Consider the following 23,648-nt stretch of genomic DNA (forward strand, 5'->3'; position numbering starts at 1 on the left):
GTTTGGTGTGAGGGGCACTCTGTGGAATAGGGCCCTGGATATTCAACAAGTTGAGATTCTAACAGCACCTCCTGTTTGTTCTGGATATGCTTCAATCACATCATCATTTTCCATCTCCAACTGTAAAAGAGACATTTGATAAATTCAATATTAGACTTTGGGTCATCATTTGATTTACACAAACATAAAACCTCTATCAAACTCAAACATAGTTATACCTATGTCTGTGGGTAGTTGAATACTAGCTCTTTCCTAGTTTAATAAGCAAGGACTTTAAGCTAGGACAACAGACAACCAGTCACATTTACTTTTTTCATTGCAATAAATGTGGCCCTTGATAAAAATCTTTATCTACATGAAGTTTTTTTTTTAAAAAATATATACTCCTGGACAAAATTAGCGCACGTTTTCATCATTTTACTAGCTGAATTCCGTTGCTTCGCTCCGGAATCCCGCTAGTTCATCCCGAGGCATGGCCAAACTTGTGGAAAAGGCATTTCAAGTCTCTAGGTCATACCGTTCCTGAGATATTGTTAAATTACAGCGAAAACCGCCAAAAAGCGGTAAAATGCCGCCAAGCGTTGCACCGCTGTGTAATTCTGTATTTTTACTTTCCTTATCCTATAGGAAGGAAAGTAATGTAATAGGTTCAATTTTTCGATGGTCAGTTTTTAGTGCCAAAACATGTTTTGAGGTCCCTAGAGCCTAAATCCAAAGTTTCAGCCATTGCCCATTGGTCCGTGTGTCGGTCCTTCTGTCTTACTGTCTGTAAACAAAATATCTCGAGAACGGTAAGAGCTAGAGACTTGAAATTTGGTATGTAGATGTCAAATGTGACAAGAATGCGACACGAAACTTTTGGTTAAGACCGATGCAACGCTTGGCGGCATTTTACCGCTTTTTGGCGGTTTTCGGTGTAATTTAACAATCGGAAACTTTTGGTTAAGATCAGTGCAACGGTTGGCGGCATTTTACCGCTTTTTGGCGGTTTTCGGTGTAATTTTACAATATCTCGGGAACGGTATAAGCTAGAGACTTGAAATTTGGTATGTAGTTCACAAATGTGACAAGGATGCAACTCAGAACGTTTAGTTGAGATAGGTTCTGCGATTGGCGGTATTTTGACCGCTTTCTGGCGGTTTTCGACCGTTTTTTTGGCGGTTTTCAGCTATACCAACTATACGGTTAGAGATATTGTAAAAGTTAGGGTATAAGAACAAGAACACCCAAAATAAGCATCATTGAAAGAATATAACATAAAATTAAAAAAAAAAAATCACATCTGAAAATATTAATAATATTAATTTCGAGGTTTTCAGATGTGATCAATTTTTTTCTTTCTTTTCGGTGGGGTAGTGGCTACTTATTTTTTACTGAGGTACATATCCCACTGAGTCTTGAGTAGCCACTATCCCACTGAGTACATACTCGTTATTTACGCACACGAAAACGGTATGCGCGTACCTAAACACTTTCTTTTCAGCAATGAAAATATTAAAAACACCTTAATTAAGAGAGAAAATCGATAGACAATAATGATTAATGAGCAATATTAACAATAGCATTTATTATTTCAAGACAAAATGTTTTGAATTATATAAAAGTCGTGTAATACTTAGGATAATAGGTACCTTAAAAGCTTAAAACTAAAATCGGGTGTGAACATAACACGACTTTCCTTATCCTATTGAATGATGCTTATTTTGGGTGTTCTTGTTCTTATACCCTAACTTTTACAATATCTCTAACCGTATAGTTGGTATAGCTGAAAACCGCCAGAAAGCGGTCAAAATACCGCCAATCGCAGAACCTATCTCAACTAAACGTTCTAAGTCGCATCCTTGTCACATTTGACATCTACATACCAAATTTCAAGTCTCTAGCTCTTACCGTTCTCGAGATATTTTGTTGTGTCGCATTCTTGTCACATTTGAAAGATACATACCAAATTTCAAGTCTCTAGCTCTTACCGTTCTCGAGATATTTTGTTTACAGACAGTAAGACAGATGGACAGACACACGGACCAATGGCTGAAACTTTGGATTTAGGCTCTAGGGACCTCAAAACGTGTTTTGGCACTAAAAACTGGACTACACTAGATGGAAATAAAGAATCTCCTTCATCTTATGAGCCCACTGGACGGAATAAGCTTGGTTAGTTTAAAATATAATGGCAAAAGAGAACTAGGTATTTAAAAATTGAGTCTCTCTGACATCCAGATTTTAAGTACAGACATCAAGAGTGAGCTAGTGAAGGATCTATTTTCTGATCAAAATCCAATATTTCAAGAACATTTCCACATGCAGATGGCCAGATTTCCACCAAAGAACATGTATAATAGACTCTTACACTCATATGTTATTTCAAATCCAAATGTTTCTCCAACTACTACATGCCAAGCAGGTCCATACTTTTTATCCATTGTGTCTTTAATGACTCGGGATGCTTGCTGTAACAAATAAAATTATCACTTTTTAATTTAAAAGAATTCATGTTTTCTATAATAGGTATCCATGATTTAGTGGTAGCTCTGTTCTAGTCTGTCCCTCAGTTTGGGAACTAGTTCTTATCCAAACTGAGAGACAGTCATATCCATGCAGGATAAACAAACTTACCTCCAAATTGGCAGCATGTTTCTCACATGCCATGGAACATAAGTCAACCACTTCGGTCATTAGTTCATCGGCCATGTCAGTTTTATGAACCAGTGGATAGGTGTGGACAATCTTCTTTTCCTCCTCACGGGAAACAACCTCAGTGTCTGCCATATTTTAGCAGTGGGTAGATTTCCTGAGATCTGAACTGAGACTAGAATGAATGACTTGAATTGGGGGTGGTTTATCTATCACTTTCTTGGCCTATCCATTTGTAGAACAGCAAACCTGCTGATTGTCCATTACCTCAAACCTTCTACAAAGCTTTCCTGATTAAACTTAAATAACACATAATAATAGGATTGTTTAAAAAATAAAAATGCACTTCTTGTTCTGGGTCCTGGGTTCTTGTTCTATGTTCTTACTTCTTAGTTCTTGCTTTGTCTTGTGTCTTGTGTCTTCTTGCTTGCTTGCTTCTTGTACTTTTTGTTACTTGTTCTTGTACTCTAGCGGCGTTGCCAAATTCAAATAATGATAACAGCGCATTATCGCACAGTTCAGTACTTTCCGTACAGTAGTGTCATTAGTTCATCGGCCATGTCAGTTTTATGAACCAGTGGATAGGTGTGGACGATCTTCTTTTCCTCCTCACGGGAAACAACATCAGTGTCTGCCATATTTTAGCGGTGGGTAGATTTCCTGAGATCTGAGCTGAGACTAGAATGAATGACTTGAATTGGGGGTGGTTTATCTATCACTTTCTTGGCCTATCCATTTGTAGAACAGCAAACCTGCTGATTGTCCATTACCTCAAACCTTCTACAAAGCTTTCCTGATTAAACTTAAATAACACATAATAATAGGATTGTTTAATAAAAAATAAAAATGCACTTCTTGTGTTCTTGTTCTTGTCTTTGTCTTCTTGTAGTCTTGTACTACTTGTTCTTGTACTCTAGCGGCGTTGCCAAATTCAAATAATGATAACAGCGCATTATCGCACAGTTCAGTACTTTCCGTACAGTAGACGAATTACCGTACGCACACTTGGCAACATGATAGGACAGGACAGGGCGGCTCGTAGCTCGTATTACAATAACAGAAATTAGAAATGTACCAAATGTACGGTATTTTTTTTCTCGTTGTAAGTTGTAGTTGTACCTTCAAAATGAGGAAGTAAATATATGGAGCGAACTCTCGGGATTGGCGATCGAACCCCGACACTAGCGCTGAGGGTTCGACGAGTCCTTTTGGAACTTAACCAATCCGGGATTGCGAGTTGTTTAGAACCGGCCATTTTTCTCGTATTACAATAACAGAAAATAGAAATGTACCAAATGTACGGTATTTTTTTTCTCGTTGTAAGTTGTAGTTGTACCTTCAAAATGAGGAAGTAATATATGGAGCGAATAACTCTCGGGATTGGCGATCGAACCCCGACACTAGCGCTGAGGGTTCGACGAGTCCTTTTGGAACTTAACCAATCCAGGATTGCGAGTTGATTAGAACCGGCCATTTTAGTTGATGATCTTATATCTAATTTGTAAGATACATTGGCATTTATATCCTAACATTCCTAACCCTCAGTCCACGCGGTGCGGAAGAGCTCCGGGTATCTATGGGCCCCGCAGAGACACATTCGATCAGAGCCCCCCAAATGCCGGAGTAATGATCCCACTCCTATTAGTCGATTGAGCGAGGAGCCCCATCATCAAAAATTGATCATATCTCAGGATCGGTTTAGATTTTCGCAAAATCCTTTCTTATTGCACACCTAGACCATAAAAGGAAAATATTCCTACCAAATTTCAGCTTTCTATGTTGTGGTTCTCGAGATAGAGCGATCAGTGTGTGAACTATGAAATGTGAACTGTGAATGGATCTCGTTCTTATAATATAAGATTTGTAAGATACATTCATATCCTAACATTCCTAACCCTCAGTCCACGCGGTGCGGAAGAGCTCCGGGTATAGTATCTATGAGCCCCGCAGAGACACATTCGATCAGAGCCCCCCAAATGCCGGAGTAATGATCCCACTCCTATTAGTCGATTGAGCGAGGAGCCCCATCCTCAGGCGAAAATTCGAAAATAATAAAGCTCCAAAAAGTGGAGGATGCATCATCAACTTTGAGTCACCCTGTAGGTACCTTTTCATGAGCACGAGCCACCTTCTAATTTTGTCCTGTCCTACCTGACCGCTGTCCTGTCCTATCTTTGATTTGAATTTTTCAAAAAACCGTTTATTTTTGACTTTTCGAAATTTCGAGTGGTAAACTGGTAAATTTGTGATTTTGTTTTTTGTTGGCGATTTGCTTTCATTTTTCTACTTTTTATGATAAAAATTAAAAGGAATGTTAACTATTCATATTCATAATCTATCTTTTGTGTTTTAATATCATTGAAAAGCTCATTGTACCCGTTAAGATTTGATTTACTTGGAGGTAAGTTCTGCCCTATGGGTACTGCTACAACGACGGACTCTCTGTTTCCTCCATGATAGAAAGAATTTATTTAATGTGTTTGATTAAATCTCATTCCCAGTGTACTCTCATGTCAGTAGGCTGGTAGGTACCTACTATACAGTACCCACATAACACAGAATGTATCACAGACATCTAGAAGGTGACAAAATTGAAGTAACTTCTTTCAGACTTGACTTACGTGAATGTCCACAGTTGTGAGGAAGCCTACAGGGTGCTCCGGTTTGGTAAGTCACACTTGAGTGTGGCTCCTACAGAACTCAATCATCGGAGCAGTCGATCTCACTGTGTGTTCTCTATCAAACTAGTCAAGGTAAGAGGATATCAGGCTAAGGTCTTCATCTAGATCTCAAGGAAATGAAAATGACATTGCATCATCAACTTTGAGTCACCCTGTAGGCACCTTTTCATGAGCACGAGCCACCTTCCAATTTTGTCCTGTCCTACCTGACCGCTGTCCTGTCCTATTTTTCCAAAAACCGTTTATTTTTGATTATTTGATTTTTGACTTTTCGAGTAGTAAACTGGAAACTGGTAAATTTGTGATTTTGTTTTTTGTTGGCGATTAATCGATTTGCTTTCATTTTTCTACTTTTTATGATAAAAATTAAAAGGAATGTTAACTATTCATATTCATATTTCATAATCTACCTTTTGTGTTTTAATATCATTGAAAAGCTCATTGTACCTACCCGTCAAGATTTGATTTACTTGGAGGTAAGTTCTGCCCTATGGGTACTGCTATAACGACGGCCTCTGTTTCCTCCATGATAGAAAGAATTTATTTAATGTGTTTGATTAAAATCTCATTCCCAGTGTACCTACTCTCATGTGAGTAGGCTGGTAGGTACCTACTATACAGTACCCACATAACACAGAATGTATCACAGACATCTAGAAGGTGACAAAATTGAAGTAACTTGAGTAGGTATAACGTACTAAACTTTCGGTGCCTTAGATTGAAGTATTGAGTAAGTACAAATTATTACCTTTTTTTTATACTTCTGACAACCAACACCATTTGTCAAACCTCTGCACCAAGTGCAGAAGTGAAGTGCTTGAAATGAGTGTTCTTTCCGGTTTTTAGGGAACGAATTATAGCACAAGTGATTCTTTTGTTATTCCAGGTGGATCCTGGTTCTGAGGAACTTATCATGATGTCTAGCTTTGATATTTGTGACTTGGCTGGTGCAGAACGACAGAAGAGAGCACACACCTCAGGTAAGCGAAATAAATTGATCTAATCAACACAAACGGAATTTTACGTTGGTCTGTACATTTTGCTGGAATCTACTTATCCTTATTCCAATATGCGGATGTTTTATTTCTCATACCTAGCTGTTTCACATCTAAAGGTGTGTCCACACATAGTCCACCGGCCGTCGATCGATGTCCACTGAACCGTCCACAGTTCCACACTGCCTCGGCAACATAGATTTATCTCGTCGATCGACGGCCGGTCGACTATGTTTGGACACGCCTTATATCTAGCTGTTTCATTTTCAATATCTGTCTGTTTCTTTAGGTGATAGACTGAGGGAGGCACGTACCATCAACTCCTCACTGCATGTCCTCGCCCGGTGTTTCAACGTACTACGCGAGAACAACGGACTCAAAGCGGACAAGAAGAAATTGATCCCATTCCGGGACTCGAAGCTGACCCAGATATTCCAACGTTCACTGAGTGGACTGTCCAGTACTGTGAAGATGATAGTCAATGTGAACGCCTCACCTGCGTATGCTGAGGAAACTGTGCAGGTTTGTTTGTTTGTTAGGATACGAATCGAAAAGAAAATATCTATACCGTAGGTACTCATTAAATTATCGACACTGTATTTAGTATCGCTGTTAGGATACGAATCGAAAAGAAAATATCTATACCGTAGGTACTCATTAAATTATCGACACTGTATTTAGTATCGCGTGAAAATTATCGACTCGGTACGTTCATATCGCGTCCCTAATCATGCTTTATTGCTGTAGACCTGTATTTTATGAAAATCGAGAAAAGAAGAACAAACAGTACCTAAGTAAAGGGAAAAAAATCTTTTAAAACATGAAGCTCTTTTTTTTAAGTAGCAGGGCTCCCCTAAAGCTACTCTTCCACCTAACTATTTTCATTCAATCAATTTTATTAATCTTTTCTCGGTTCCTGTCCATATTTCCAGTTTCTACAACTTTTTCGCTGAATTAATTTCGTTCGCAACTCATTTCTGTCGTTCAATTCTATGTTCTCTCATCTCCCAGGTGCTGAAGATATCCTCCGTGGCTCGGGATCTACTCACTGTGGCCAAACCTCGTCACCTCCCTCCTCCTCCTCGTAAGAAGACCAGATTCTCCATCATGGCCGCTAGAAATCTAGACTGGAGAGAATCAGATATTGTATTCCAGGAGAGAGCCAGCGGGGAAATGACCGACTATTTCCAGGGGAGCCATGATGTAAGTACTCTGGATATATATATTTATTGTGGGAGTTGAAGAGTGAGTTCATTCGACCACAAGCTACCCGCTTCCTCACATTAACCTCACTCATTTTCCAACCAATTCGAAACTTGTATTCCAGGATCCATACGAGACTATTCGGTTACTGGAAGCTAGGCTGGCAGAGTTCGAAGGTTTCGACAAGAAGGAGTTTGAATATCAAATCCGAGAAGAGTACAGAGAAGTACAGGAAGATTTCCGCAAGATGTTTGAGGAACAGCAGACTGACTGGGAGTAAGTTGAATAGGAAATTACAAATATTACTTTTTTCTTAGTAGAGTTGGGTTTTAAAAAGATTGTACCTTGGCACCACTCTCACATTATTTCAAGATATATATTCTTTTGCATCCTATTATTATTATGAAGTAAGAACTTTTTATACACAAAATTACAAGCAACGGGCAAAATTATTGCCCAGGACAATCTCTACCATTCAACCCTATCCAAGAACGGAAAGGTTTAGTTTGAAAATTTCCGCCCTGGCCGGGATTGGAACTCAGGACCCCTTGATTGAGGGCCAGTGCTCTTGATCACAGAGGAGCAAATGAGAATGACCTAGATTTGAAGAAACAAAAGTTTCAATTTAATTAATTCGAGTCCTATTCAGGAAAAGATGAATAGGAAATAACTTTTACTTGAAGGGAAAGTCACAAAAGATCTATCCAGATCGCAGTGACATAGGGCTTAAATATAGCTGATGTCGATCAATGAACACCACTAACTTTTTCTTATTTTCCGATAGAAACAACGTTAAGAAATTGAGGGAGCAGCACGAAGAAGATTTGGAAAGACAGAGGAAATTTTACAAGACTCAAATAGAAACCCTGATGACTCTGGTGAAAAATCAACAGGCTGAAGACGATTCCGAAGATGAGGTAAGATTCAAATATGAAAATTCTGAGCAGATTCAATGCCAATAATCACACATGGCCTTGTTGCTTACCTTGTAAATAAATAAACTAAAACAATACCAAGAATTATTCAAAACTCTTTATTGACCAACTGGGCAAACCCAGCCTAGTGAGCTTGGAGAGTCTGTCTTTTAAGCTCTAGATCGCGGGTTCGATTCCCGCCCGGGGTGAACTTTTATCCTAAACAGATAAGGTTCTCGGAACGCCTGGCTTTGTCCCTATCTGTCCTTCTATCTTCGATTTAGGGACGATAATACCTTACTTACTTTCCGTGTCCTCAGTAGTTAATACCTCAGTAGTTACAGTTCAATCTATCAAACATTTTCAGTAGCCAGCCTAGTGAACGCTAGGTCGCGGGTTCGATTCCCGCCCGGGCGAACTTTCCTAACGGCTGGCTTTCTTATATCCTGTTCTTTGATTTCGGGACGATAAGACCTCAGACAGTTCCCTCTATCGTTTTTTTTTCTAGTGTTTAAAATGTTAAAATACATGTGTTCGGGACAGATTTGAGTCCTTATATCATTCACTATTCCCCACAGACATTGAACGAGTCGGCCATCGAGGCTCAGCACAAGCTAAAAATTCAAAACCTGAAGCAAGAACTGAGCGAACTCGAAGCCAAATACAAATCGCTCAGTGAAGAACATGAAGATATGAGCGGGAAACTTAAGGAGCTGACCAGGGAAAATCGAGACCTGGTCACTAAGAATAAGGAGCTGGAGGGCAAAGTGGCACAACTGAGTAGAAGGGTGGAGGAGATGGAAAGAGGAGCGCAGACAGAGAACAAGCCTGAGGAGGTGAAGTACTTGAAGTCACTCCTGGATGAAGCTAAGGAAGGTAAGTGATTTAATTTAAAAGTAGTACTTAAAATAAAATTAAAATAATAGAATCTTCAAGAAATAAAATTTAAAAATTAAACTCGAGCGTTCGTAAACACCTCTCTCGCGTATTTTTGGTCTGATGATGAGAATCTGGGTGTTCTCGAAAGCTCACCAAATTTTCTTTGTTGAAAGTCGAATCTTGTTTTTTTTTTTTTTTTTTTTTTTTTTTCGTCTTGAAACTAGTAGTTAAGTGAACAGCTTACTCAGGAAAATCCTCTGCCGGCCCGGTCGGAAAATCCTATAAGAATGCTTCCTTCATTATTTGTTGAATCGTGAATTTATTTGTGTTCAAGCAGCGCATTTTCACAACTTTTGTGGATATCAAAGCATTACTAAATGCCTCTTTTGCAATCAATTTCCATATTTCAATTATCTTTTTACACTGGCAAGGTCGCCACTGATCGCTACTCGGTTAAAATAGCTACCCAATTGTCCTTACAAGGCTAAGTCCACCCCGAAGTCCAAGCACAGACCCGAAATAACTTCGACCCTGCCAGGAATCGAAACCGGGACCTCTGGAGTGCAAGCTTTGTGTGATTCGGGCACGGTGAAAGGAGCTGATCACTTGTCTAAACAAATACTTTAAAATATACTCTCTCGTTCGCTTCCAGAATTCAAAGAGCAAACCACAGAGATAGAGCAGCTCAGATCAGAAGTAGAAAAGCTCTCAGAGGAGCGTAGACTATTGACAGTGCGCAGTGCAGAGCTGGAGTATGAACTAGAACAGAGAGACTATCTGATAGCAGTCAAGACAGATGGGGCTGAGGAGTTACAGGAGAAACTGGACTATATGGAAAACGTAAGTAATGGGAAAATATTTCACGGAATTCGAAAAGTGTCAAATGAAATTAGGACTGAACATTGACCTTTTTAAAAAGGAACTCAGAATGTGGTCCTGGTCATAAAAGAATGCCTGCCTCGATGGTATAATTAAGTATAAAGGTTAGGACGTTCACCTGGAAAGCCAGCCTAGTTAGCTTGGAGGGTAGCGCGTCTGCATTGTAAGCGCTAGGTCGCGGGTTCAATTCTCGCCCGGGGCGGATTTTATCCTGAAGGGATAAGGTTCGTTCTCGGAACGGCTGGCTTCCTCCTATCCTGTCTTCTCTCTTCTCTTTCGGGACGATGAGACCTTGGCAATTACAGTTCCCTCTATCCAACCTCTTTTTTTAAAAAAAAAAAAAACAAAAAAACAAAACAAAACAAAACAAACAAACAAACAAACAAAATTAATCAAAACTTGAGTCCTATTCGAGCAGTTCTTATAAATATTATAAGCACTTTCAGTATTATTTCTGCTTTTATGTAAGTAAATACCTTATTTATGATTTCTTCCCCTATCTTTCCCCATTATACTCTGTTAGTATAATCTATAATGGAACAACCTATTCTAAGCTGACAGTCTAAATAAAGCACTACTTAACTTATACTTGTTTCAGAAATTCCAAGAGGAATCCCTGGTGTATGAGCGACTGATGAGTGAGAAGGAGAACCTCATTTCTCAACTCAAGGCAGATCTGGAATCGAACCGGGCCGAGTCTAACCAAAGTGCCCACGATGAGCAAGCTCTCCAGAAGGAAATTAAGAACTTGGGCTCCCTACTTGTAGACAAGGACAAGACCATTGGCGATCTCAAGGCGAAGATACACAAATATGAAAAGTAAGAGAGACACAATACATTTTGGTGACGAGTTCCTTCTGCCCCAAGGTTCACTGCCTAAAGGTCCGTTCCCACTTGTCGTTCGAAAAAAATCGTGTCTGCTCCGTCCTCATACTCAATCAATCTCAACTTCTTCCTCGAACCTCTCACTCTCATTGAAATCGCCCACACCACCGATATCTCAACTTTCACCTTTAGCCATCCCAACACCCATGAATACAACTTCGCCCACTTTTCACTTAATCTTCTTGCAGTATGTTTCAAAAAACTGCCATACTCCACTCCTAACGCACCATCACATGAAATTACAAGCGGGGTAAATGATGCTCGCAGGTCTTCAGTGGCTTTATCATATTTTATGTGTTCCTCTCGTGAATTCATGTCAAATCAAACCTCCTGAATGTAAGCTTAATGTACTATCTATACATTAAGAAGAGACCAATACCTGCCCCAAATAATTAAAAACAATTTTATTATGTAAAGAGTAAAGCTTCAACCTAATAAGTAACATCTATGATTTAGTATACATAATACAAAGCTAAATATCAGAAAGTTATCACAAGAATACACGCTATACACATGATAACACTTCAAACTGTTGCAATGGTAACATTTATACCCAGGTTCTTATTATCTGCAAACAGCTGTGCAATATTAGAGTCAAACACCAAACAGTCCGAGTTCATAATAGCTGAGGCAATTCCCTCATGAATACTCCTTGGTGTTGCTTCCCATGTCAATCTCCGCCGATGTCCATTCAACTCCAGTCTATAAGTAAAAGGTACTATTTCCACAAAAATACTGAATTCATATCATATGGGAGTTCAATAATAGGTATTATTGTGATCAAGGGGTTGTAGTCATAGCTACAGAGGGAGGCCTGAAATGGCAAGTGGGGTGAAGTAATGAATGTACAGAATACATAATGAACACTAAGTAAATGAAATGATCGGAGGTTATTTCCTGGAAGTGCCTCTATTGCTAAACATTAGACTGTCCGGCTGAGGGACATAAAACAGGGAGTTGACAAAAGTGTCTATTTAAATAAAGGAGCACCTTAGCAAACTCTCAGCCAGCCTAGCTAGGTCACAGTTGAGAGAGGGTTGGCTTCAAACATGGCTCTAAAAGAACAAGTTCTCACTAATTATTAATTAATCATGATTATTACATCTACATAGGTTCAGAACAAGCCAGCTAAACATCCAGCTCTGCACCATCAATCAGGTAGTTTTTTGAAAATGATGACAATATTTGGCAGTAGAGATACTCCCTTTTTCAACTTCACTTTGGGAACAGTAATATTGTTTTGCTATTACCATTAATATAACAATTTTTACCATCTATTTGTGCTGTTTTAAGTTGAGCTGTGTTGCTGGATATGATCAAAAAGAAGATAACCTTTGACCATCTACACAGGAACAAGGTCTATTGTCCATTAATGTGTCTTTTCTTTTAATTTTATTTGTTTGATGATTTTCTAATCAACAGTGTAAGGCTGTAAGGAATAGTAATTTTACTTTTCCTTCCTGAATTTTTTTCTGATTCTTCTTTATTGGAAGAGTGATCTCCTAAAATTTATAATTCTGTACCTAGGCTTTGCAATTTTCAATCAGGTGTCAATTGAAGAGTCTAATTGATTGTGTCAAACTGCTATTTGATAAGTCTACTACCTACCTTTAATCCCATTATTTAAGTTTTTAATTTAATATTTTACACTGTATATCCTTTTTCCCTCCCCTTGTTTATTCTTTATTATACACCTACACATTGTTTCGAAATTAAGAAAGAAGTTTATTACCTATTTAATTATTATACCTATAAGTTCACCTTTTTTATTTGCAATCTTTATTAATGTTGTTTTCATTTCAAGCTTTAATTTTTATTGAATTTCATACCTAGGTACTTAATAAATTCATAAAAAAAAAAAAAGAATTCATTATCTTTTTTATTTATTAGCTCTACAGTTCCAATTCTTTTTTTTTTTGCTCCCTGGCTTCCATTATGACTACAGAGATTACCCCAAGATCCCACAGCAGCGTACCGGATATCTACAGCTGTTGTCATCCCAGTCAATTGAAGAGGAAGTAGAAGATATCACAATCAACACTCAAGGAACGTATGATCAACCAAGTGACAAAAACATTATTAAAGCTCCCTGGCTTCCATTATGACTACAGAGATTACCCCAAGATCCCACAGCAGCGTACCGGATATCTACAGCTGTCGTCATCCCAGTCAATTGAAGAGGAAGTAGAAGATATCACAATCAACACTCAAGGAACGTATGATCAACCAAGTGACAAAAACATTATTGATGTGTATCTGAGAATAAAACCAAGCAAGAGTAGATCCAATCCTTACAATGTAAGTGTGTAGACTTGGTGAAAATATCTAGGGTAGGTTCAGTACATGAGTGGGTCATCTAATCTTTTTCTTTGCCTTTTCCCATGTTGAGAGAGGGTCTGTGTTTTTTCATCAGCCCTAAGTATGGTGATTGCTTTTGGGCTGACAGTTGGTTTTGGCCAAAAAAATTTACGAGTGGATGCCCTTTGTACTCAACTTTTGCTAATTCTTTAGTAAGGGAAATTGCAGGCTGGTATGCTGCCTAAAGTCATACATAATGTAATACCCTTAGTATGGTAGGTATCCTTTGTGTTATAATGGCAACCTGCTGGTGTACTAAAAAAAAGTGACAAAGTATTTCTCTCTCTTAATATAAATTTGTTTCCATGTTAGACCATTGAAAATTTCCTTTCCCACTTCCCTATTTTCACAGTTTGTACAGGTTTTCAAACATCTACGGACCTCACACGACCCAGGCTGAGCTGTTCCAGAACATTGTACACAACATGTTGGAACGATATCTGAATGGTGAAGATGCTCTCCTGTTCAGCTTTGGTACAACCAACTCGGGCAAAACATTCACTATACAAGGTTAGTGGCATCTTTGGATAAAACGTAGAAAGCTTTATCTAAGAGTCTAAGACTCATTGAATGCACCAGTTCCCAATGGATAACTGAAATTAAGAAACTTTTCATGTGGTTGATATGTGATTGTGTGTCCATCTAGTAAGACAATCAACTTTTTCTGGTCCCACTCAGGTTGAGTGTAAAAAAAAAAAAAAAAAAACTGGTGTGAACATCACACGACTTACCTTATCCTATTGAATGATGCTTATTTGAGTGTTCTTTTACCTTAACTTTTACAATATCGATTTTCATAAAATACAGGTCTACAGCAATAAAGCATGATTAGGGACGCGATATGAACGTACCGAGTCGATAATTTTCACGCGATACTAAATACAGTGTCGATAATTTAATGAGTACCTACGGTATAGATATTTTCTTTTCGATTCGTATCCTAACAAACAAACAAACCTGCACAGTTTCCTCAGCATACGCAGGTGAGGCGTTCACATTGACTATCATCTTCACAGTACTGGACAGTCCACTCAGTGAACGTTGGAATATCTGGGTCAGCTTCGAGTCCCGGAATGGGATCAATTTCTTCTTGTCCGCTTTGAGTCCGTTGTTCTCGCGTAGTACGTTGAAACACCGGGCGAGGACATGCAGTGAGGAGTTGATGGTACGTGCCTCCCTCAGTCTATCACCTAAAGAAACAGACAGATATTGAAAATGAAACAGCTAGATATAAGGCGTGTCCAAACATAGTCGACCGGCCGTCGATCAACGAGATGAATCTATGTTGTCGGTTGTCGAGGCAGTGTGGAACTGTGGACGGTTCAGTGGACATCGATCGACGGCCGGTGGACTATGTGTGGACACACCTTTAGATGTGAAACAGCTAGGTATGAGAAATAAAACATCCGCATATTGGAATAAGGATAAGTAGATTCCAGCAAAATGTACAGACAAAAGTAAAATTCCATTTGTGTTGATGAGATCAATTTATTTCGCTTACCTGAGGTGTGTGCTCTCTTCTGTCGTTCTGCACCAGCCAAGTCACAAATATCAAAGCTAGACATCACGATAAGTTCCTCAGAACCAGGATCCACCTGGAATAACAAAAGAATCACTTCTGCTATAATTCGTTCCCTAAAAACCGGAAAGAACACTCATTTTGAGCACTTCACTTCTGCACTTGGTGCAGAGGTTTGACAAATGGTGTTGGTTGTCAGAAGTATAAAAAAAAAAGGTAATAATTTGTACTTACTCAATACTTCAATCTAAGGCACCGAAAGTTTAGTACGTTATACCTACTTGGCTACCTGAAAACTTCTGACCACCTGAAATCAAACATGCCGGGAGAAGCGCGAACATCAACAGGGTTCAAATCGACGCGACACCTATAGGTAATATTAGGTATTACACACGAAACGGTTTTTTTTTCGTCATTTTCATTTCCTTGAGATCTAGATGAAGACCTTAGCCTGATATCCTCTTACCTTGACTAGTTTGATAGAGAACACACAGTGAGATCGACTGCTCCGGTCTCCCGCGTGCAAGGCGAGCGCAGTGACCACTACGCCATGGGAGCTGAAGGTTGAGTGAGTGCAATTTGAGATGCATTTTCACAGAATGGAGGATAAACCCCTGTCACTAAAAAATTATCAGCTATTCAGTAAACGCCTTGAAAAGGACATTCTCTAACATGAGTTTTTCTCTACAAAATATTTCCAGGCACTATTGAACAACCTGGCATCATTCCCAGAACACTCAACATTCTGTTCAACTCGTTAGGTCCGTATTTGGACAAGTCAGATGTTTTGTTTCGACCTACCTATGCTTCCAATGTGTCCATGCTTTCCAAAGAGGATCGAGTCCAGGCGTTTGACGTGAAGAAGCAAATCTTGAACAGCTTTGATCAGTCCTATGCTGGCTCTACTTTTGTAAGACATTTTCTCTCTCTTATGGCTGGGGGCACAATAGTCTGGCCGAGGGACTATAAACAGAGAGTAGATCAGCGTCTAGCTGGGGAATTTCCTCACGCTATTTCAATAGCGAAGGTCATCCCACTCGGAAAATTTTGTTTAGCCAAAACCAGTTGGCCTCAAAGCGATCACTCTAAAGCTGATTGAGAAGCCGACGACAAACGCCGACCCCATCTGAACATGGGAAAAGGCGAGGAAGAAGAAGAAGATGATGATGGCTGGGGGCACAATATGACTAACTTTTGGATTAAGCTTGTCCAATGTCCAGTGACTCTAATGAAATCCATGTCAGAGTGAAAATGACTACACCAATGGGAAGGCCCTCGGTCACTTTGAGTTTGTGCACCCCTGTAATAGATGTTACTGATTCCAAATAATATACACATTTCCCTAATCTCTTTCCTATCTTCTCACAGACAACAACTTCGACTTACTACACAGCCGATGACTCATCCCACATGTTCAAAACACTAGACAAGGAGCACTCCGCCTTCTCTCTCACTCACCTAGCGGGTTATCACATCTCGGTATGGATTAGCTTTTACGAGGTGTACAATGAAAATGTGTTTGATCTTCTGGACGTGGCTAACTTGAAGCCACCCAAGAAGAAGACCATCCTGAAGATTGGTCGCGACCAGAACCAAGATGTCTATATCAAAGGTAAAGCCCAAAGACTGTCGTCCTATTTACTCTCTCTTCGATTTCGAGAAGATAAGATCTCCACATTTCCCTCAAACCTCTCTTTTTACGCTTTCGTAGCTTAGAGTTTGTTCCCACTTGTCGTGAGTTCATCCAGTTTTTTGACTAACCTGTAGGTGTAGGCAATGTACTTTAAATGAGCGTGTTCACACTGTTCACGCTACACACGACACGATTTTTTTCCGAACGACAAGTGTGAAACCCTTACCTGGTACCTAATGAGGAGGTCGCGTATTCAAATCTCTGCCAGTACATGGCACTTTCCTATCTTCTCACAGACAACAACTTCGACTTACTACACAGCCGACGACTCATCCCACATGTTCAAAACATTAGACAAGGAGCACTCCGCCTTCTCTCTCACTCACCTAGCGGGTTATCACATCTCGGTATGGATTAGCTTCTACGAGGTGTACAATGAGAATGTGTTTGACCTTCTGGACGTGGCTAACTTGAAGCCACCCAAGAAGAAGACCATCCTGAAGATTGGTCGCGACCAGAACCAAGATGTCTATATCAAAGGTAAAGCCAATTTACTCTCTCTTCGATTTCGGGAAGATAAGATCTCCACATTTCCCTCAAACCTCTCTTTTTACGCTTTCGTAGCGTAAAAAGACTAACCTGTAGGTGTAGGCAATGTACTTTAAATGAGCGTGTTCACACTGTTCACGCTACACACGATACGATTTTTTTCCGAACGACAAGTGTGAAACCCTTACCTGGTACCTAATGAGGAGGTCGCGTATTCAAATCTCTGCCAGTACATGGCATTTCATCTTCAATTTTTGAAGCTGAACAAATGTTTAATGAGACTAATGCTAATTAGTCAATACCATGCAATATGTAGATTGTTATGTTTCTCACAAAGTTGAGATCTTCCACTCCATATTTTTGTTTCCTAATCGATTTCGTGGTTCTCTACTTTGGCTGCTATACTTTGGTGTATACTTTGGCTCTGTGTCTTTCTCAATAAGTACTATTGTTTTGTTTTTACAGAATCCAAGGAAGTAACTTACAAAGAATTTTCAACTATTAAAGCCATTTGATTTTCCTGTCCATGCAGAAGGTAAAATACCTTTCAACAAGAGTGTGTAGAGCCTTTATCTACCATACCTTTCTTAATGTGTAAGTATACTTTGGCTGCTATACTTTGGTGTATACTTTGGCTCTGTGTCTTTCTCAATAAGTACTATTGTTTTGTTTTTACAGAATCCAAGCGTGGTTCTCTCTTTTTCAGACTTGACTTACGTGAATCTACAATTTCGTCCAAAATTGTTCATATTTAAATCAATTCTGTGGTTCTCTTTCCGACTTGACTCACTTGAACATGTACAATCCCACCCAATTTTTTTCATATTTAAATCGATTCTGTGGTTCTTTCTTTCAGACTTGTGGTTCTCTCTTTTTCAGACTTGACTTACGTGAATCTACAATTTCGTCCAAAATTGTTCATATTTAAATCGATTCTGTGGAGTGGTTCTTTCCGACTTGACTCACTTGAACATGTACAATCCCACCCAATTTTTTTCATATTTAAATCGATTCTGTGGTTCTTTCTTTCAGACTCGTAGACAAGGACAAGACCATTGGCGACCTCAAGGCGAAGATACACAAATATGAAAAGTAAGAGAGACAGAATACATTTTGGTGACGAGTTCCTTCTGCCCCAAGGTTCACTGCCTAAAGGTCCGTTCCCACTTGTCGTTCGAAAAAAATCGTGTCTGCGTAAGTGGGAACACTCATTTAAATTACATTACAGGACATTCGGAAAAGAATAAAAAATCCGATGAAACTCACAAGTGGGAACGGACCATAAGTTCAAAAAAAGTTTAAAGGGAACTGTAACAGCAAGGTCTTATCGCCCCGAAAGCGAACCTAGAATGAACCTTATCTTTAGGAACATACGATTGTAGCTGGTTACAAGGTCAAAAGGCACCCCATTTCATTTGCCCACCAGAGAGGTGAAATTAAAAAAAAAAAAAAAAAAAAAAAAATAAATGAAAAAACTCTAGATTTATTTATGTACGTACTCTACGATTTCAGGTATTATGCAGTCATGAAAGAGGATCGCAACTCTAGATTTATTTATGTACGTACTCTACGATTTCAGGTATTATGCAGTCATGAAAGAGGATCGCAAAACAAAGGAGAAGGATATTGCGGAACTGAAAACCAAATGTGAAGAGCTCACTCAGCAAGTGACTAAACTGGAAGCCGACTGTCAGAGCTATCTCAACACTATCAAAAATATGGTGAGTTTACTCCTAATCCAGCGGCCTGACTCTTACTCCTCTTACTTTTATCCAGTGGTCTGAGTACCTTGTGGCCTGAGGATTTGAGGATGTACTTTGGTTCGTTCCCGGACCGCAAACTATGTACTTTGTGGCCTGAGGAAGTACTTTGGTTCGTTCTGGGACCGCAAAGTGACTGGAAAGTACTTTGCGACCTGTCTGACTGGGGGGCTTGGGGCTTTAAACAGGGAGTTGTTGCTCTAGCGGCTTTAGCTATAGCCGAAAGGTGGTGTGTCTCTTTTCGCCCATCTGATGAGGGGTATGCTACGACACAGACAACACGGGTCTAATATAGCAGTTGTATCATTACCACGAAATAAAAACGGCCGTGAAACGCCCATCTTTAGTTCGTTCTGGGACCGCAAAGTGACTGGAAAGTACTTTGCGACCTGTCTGACTGGGGGACTTTAAACAGGGAGTTGTTGCTCTAGCGGCTTTAGCTATGACCGAAAGGTGGTGTGTCTCTTTTCGCCCATCTGATGAAGGGTATGCTACGACACAGACAACACGGGTCTAATATAGCAGTTGTATCATTACCACGAAATAAAAACGGCCGTGAAACGCCCATCTTTATAAAAATATGAAATAGTAGATAATACACCCATGTCTTGGTTATAAATTTCCTCCTTCTCATCCCAGGAAAATGACGAGCGTTCCACGAAGCACAACCAGGAGAAGTTACTCAAGATCTACGAGGATAGACTGAAAGCTGTCCAGGATGAACTAGCAGAGATGAAATGCGCTCAGTTGAAGCCAAGTCTGGAAGCTAGCGCAGCTACGCCATCCCAGTATAGGAAACAATTGGAAGACCAAGTGAATAGTCTTAAGGCAGAATTAGAACAGAGACACAACGTCGTGAGAGATCTGCAGCTGAAATTGCTTCAGAAAGGAGAAATGATTGTGAGTATGAGGTTTATGCAATTTTCTTTTTTTATAAATAAATTTTATTTTTGAAAAAAAATCTGTTCCAAATACTCGTACATAGCACGTTGCTTAGACTGCGGTTGTTGAGACTTTGGTCTTTAATGGGAAACTCAAGGAGCTGACCAGGGAAAATCGGGACCTGGTCACTAAGAATAAGGAGCTGGAGGGCAAAGTGGCACAACTGAGTAGAAGGGTGGAGGAGATGGAAAGAGGAGCGCAGACAGTGGTCTTTAAAAAGCAACTAAGCCAGTCTAGTAATTTGCTTGAAGGGTAGCGAGCCTTGGAATCGCCCGAGGTGAATTTTATCCTGAACAGCTAAGATTCGTTATCGGAACATTTTTTTTAAGAAGAAGAAGAAGAAGAAGAAGAAGAAGAAGAAGAAATACACAGATCTGGATGGCCCCTTTTTTCTCGAGCGGGTCGCTTTCCGCTTGTTTCTGTGCTCATTGAATGTTCATCTAACATGAGTGTTTATCCCATTTCCTCTTCCCCAGAACAATTTGAAAGCCCAAATGGAGAAATCTCAACAGCAACAACAGCAGCAAAGATCTCCATTGAAGGGTTTGGAGAATCTGTTTTTTTTTTTTTTTTAAGAAGAAGGAATACAAAGATCTGGATGGATGGCCCCTTTTTTCTCAAGCGGGTCGCTTTCCGCTTGTTTCTGTGCTCATTGAATGTTCATCTAACATGAGTGTTTATCCCATTTCCCCTTCCCCAGAACAATTTGAAAGCCCAAATGGAGAAATCTCAACAGCAACAACAGCAGCAAAGATCTCCATTGAAGGGTTTGGAGAATCAGATGGCCAAGATCAACATAGATAGATCCCCCTCTGGTGAAGACACGGATGACCCGGACTTTCTGCCCCGAAGTCGATGCAAGAGTACTTCCAAGAAAAGGTCAGTATCTAAAACATTTGTTTCTTTTCTTTTTTCTATTATAATGAAGCAAGGTCTTCTGCTGTAAACATTTATGTTTGTATTATGTTGAAGTTATCAAACTTTTGTCCAATTTCAAATTTTTCCCTTTACTTACTCATCAAGACATACCATCCTGCCAAATTTCAAGTTTCTACGACAGCGGGAAGTGCTTCGTAATGTTAAAATAAGCGATTTTCTAGGCCCCTTTTCTACCCTTTCCTTTAAAGCTAGAACTTCGAAATTTCGCAGGCATAATAAGCAATAAAATTATAGCTTAACATATAGTCCAAATTTCGTAGCAATATGTGCAAAATTAACAGAGTTATGACAGGGGTAAAAATTGCTCGAAATGTTTCGTGTAATATACATACACACTGGCGTGCTGAGGCCGGAACTTGGCCTGGCGCACTGCCGTGCGCCTAGATTCTGTTCTGTAAAAGAATACTGGCAAAGAGTGAGAGAAGCAAAGCAGAAAATAGGATTTGAATTTTGAATGGTTAAAAGTTAAAGATAAACTCAAATTTATTTGAAAAAAAAAGTTACAACGAAAATAATATTGTTAATAGGTACAATCATATAATATTTATTACTTACACTTTTATTTATAAAGCTGCCAATTTCTAGAGAGTCGTCAAGATTAGTAAAATGTAAATAATAATAAATAAATTAATAACTTAATAAGAGACTTATGTAAGTACATTTTTAAATAATAGGTAATTTCTAGCTTTGCTTATTTGATTAGGTCAAATACTGAAAAATAGCTAAAGAAGAGAACAAAAGTTATTTTTGTAAAAAGGTAATAAATACTTAATAGGTACTAACCCTAAACACGGGGTTTGTTAGGATTCAAACCAAAATGGTGAACAACGTGAGGTAATGAAAGTCTCGAACGAACTACTAAATAAAGAAAATGATCAATTGAAGAAAGTGTTCCTCTAAAATTATGCCAGATCAGGACAATTGTCTTTTTTTTTCTTCTCTAATGTGTGTTTTTTCCACCCCAGGCAACTCAAAAAGCCATCAACCCATCTGAACAGCACTGCAGGACTAGCTGAGAACGTCAACCTCATCACACCACGACGAATTTTTTTTCTTCTCTAATGTGTGTTTTTTTCACCCCAGGCAACTCAAAAAGCCATCAACCCATCTGAACAGCACTGCAGGACTAGCTGAGAACGTCAACCTCATCACACCACGACGAATTCGCACCAAACTCTTCAACAAAAGTTCCGACTCTTCAGATTTACTCAAAACCCCTGAAGATGTTCCCCCTCAGGAGGCCATCATCCCATCACCCAAGTCACAGATCAAAATCAAGCTACGAGGCCGTAGAAAGCCCAACCTGGCAAAGTAGAGAGGTAAAGTGAGTGTACAATGAGTGCCCGTGTTCGTTAGAGCTAAGTATGTAAAGGAGAACTTCAATACAATATAAGTACATACTTTGTTTTTATTAAAACTTACATATAGTCAAACCTTCGTTCTGACATGTGACACTGTTTCTGAGACCTCAATAGAACGAAAATGTTATAATGTTATATCAAAGTTTTACTGTTTGTTTACCAGAGAAGTGTATACAATGAGTGCCTGTGTTCGTTAGAGCTAAGTATGTAAAGGAGAACTTCAATACAATATAAGTACATACTTTGTTTTTATTAAAACTTACTTATAGTCAAACCTTCGTTGTGACATGTGACACTGTTTCTGAGACCTCAATAGAACGAAAATGTTATAATGTTATATCAAAGTTTTACTGTTTGTTTACCAGAGAAGTTGATACATCTTTTATTGTGTTCTGCTTTGTGCCAGAACTAAACTAATCAAATGATTTTTATTTTATAACGAACCATCTTTTATGTACAATAATCTTAATACAAATGAATGGCCATAACAATATTAAAATCATGTGTTGCAAATGATTTTTTTTTTTTTTTTTTTTTTTTAAATTCGAAAGTTGGAAGACCAAGTGAATAGTCTTAAGGCAGAATTAGAACAGAGACACAACGTCGTGAGAGATCTGCAGCTGAATTTGCTTCAGAAAGGAGAAATGATTGTGAGTATGAGGTTTATGCAATTTTCTTTTTTTATAAATGTAAATTTTATTTTTGAAAAAAAATCTGTTCCAAATACTCGTACATAGCACGTTGCTTAGACTGCGGTTGTTGAGACTTTGGTCTTTAAAAAGCAACTAAGCCAGTCTAGTAATTTGCTTGAAGGGTAGCGAGCCTTGGAATCGCCCGAGGTGAATTTTATCCTGAACAGCTAAGATTCGTTATCGGAACATTTTTTTTAAGAAGAAGAAGAAGAAGAAGAAGAAGAAGAAGAAGAAATACACAGATCTGGATGGCCCCTTTTTTCTCGAGCGGGTCGCTTTCCGCTTGTTTCTGTGCTCATTGAATGTTCATCTAACATGAGTGTTTATCCCATTTCCTCTTCCCCAGAACAATTTGAAAGCCCAAATGGAGAAATCTCAACAGCAACAACAGCAGCAAAGATCTCCATTGAAGGGTTTGGAGAATCAGATGGCCAAGATCAACATAGATAGATCCCCCTCTGGTGAAGACACGGATGACCCGGACTTTCTGCCCCGAAGTCGATGCAAGAGTACTTCCAAGAAAAGGTCAGTATCTAAAACATTTGTTTCTTTTCTTTTTTCTATTATAATTAAGCAAGGTCTTCTGCTGTAAACATTTATGTTTGTATTATGTTAAAGGTGTTATGTTATCAAACTTTTGTCCAATTTCAAATTTTTCCCTTTACTTACTCATCAAGACTACCATCCTGCCAAATTTCAAGTTTCTACGACAGCGGGAAGTGCTTCGTAATGTTAAAATAAGCGATTTTCTAGGCCCCTTTTCTACCCCTTCCTTTGAAGCTAGAACTTCGCGGGCATAATAAGCAAGTATAGCTTAACATATGG

The 23,648-nt window shown here is 39.1% G+C and overlaps 2 protein-coding genes across 2 annotated transcripts; one reads left to right on the forward strand and one right to left on the reverse strand.

Moving 5' to 3' along the window:
* Positions 1-2,138: 2,138 nt before the first annotated feature.
* LOC103509067 (dynein light chain 4, axonemal) lies at positions 2,139-3,026 on the reverse strand. The gene is made up of 2 exons (XM_008473656.2): positions 2,617-3,026; positions 2,139-2,450 (listed from the first exon to the last, which is right to left on the reverse strand). Exons 1-2 carry the CDS (start codon positions 2,767-2,769, stop codon positions 2,286-2,288), a joined length of 318 nt encoding a protein of 105 aa, XP_008471878.1. The 5' UTR covers positions 2,770-3,026; the 3' UTR covers positions 2,139-2,285.
* A 2,023-nt stretch (positions 3,027-5,049) lies between these two features.
* On the forward strand, positions 5,050-21,832 carry LOC103509073 (kinesin-like protein KIF20B). The gene is made up of 14 exons (XM_026823503.1): positions 5,050-5,053; positions 5,245-5,387; positions 6,202-6,295; positions 6,600-6,832; positions 7,322-7,513; positions 7,638-7,789; positions 8,298-8,430; positions 9,006-9,303; positions 9,959-10,146; positions 10,784-11,004; positions 18,709-18,850; positions 19,529-19,789; positions 20,532-20,710; positions 21,736-21,832. Exons 1-14 carry the CDS (start codon positions 5,050-5,052, stop codon positions 21,830-21,832), a joined length of 2,337 nt encoding a protein of 778 aa, XP_026679304.1.
* The last annotated feature ends 1,816 nt before the right edge of the window (positions 21,833-23,648 follow it).

This window comes from Diaphorina citri, unplaced genomic scaffold, assembly GCF_000475195.1.
Source record: "Diaphorina citri unplaced genomic scaffold, Diaci psyllid genome assembly version 1.1 scaffold463, whole genome shotgun sequence".
Taxonomy (NCBI): Eukaryota; Metazoa; Arthropoda; class Insecta; order Hemiptera; family Psyllidae; genus Diaphorina; species Diaphorina citri.

Bases quoted from the DNA above. Each gene is read 5' to 3' on its own strand.
- LOC103509073 (XM_026823503.1), top strand. The intron at 6,296-6,599 runs GTAAGCGAAATA...CTGTTTCTTTAG, and splicing joins GAAGAGAGCACACACCTCAG to GTGATAGACTGAGGGAGGCA. The intron at 18,851-19,528 runs GTGAGTTTACTC...TTCTCATCCCAG, and splicing joins TCAACACTATCAAAAATATG to GAAAATGACGAGCGTTCCAC.
- LOC103509067 (XM_008473656.2), bottom strand. From the start codon at position 2,769: ATGGCAGACACTGAGGTTGTTTCCCGTGAGGAGGAAAAGAAGATTGTC. The intron at 2,451-2,616 runs GTAAGTTTGTTT...TATTTGTTACAG, and splicing joins AACATGCTGCCAATTTGGAG to CAAGCATCCCGAGTCATTAA.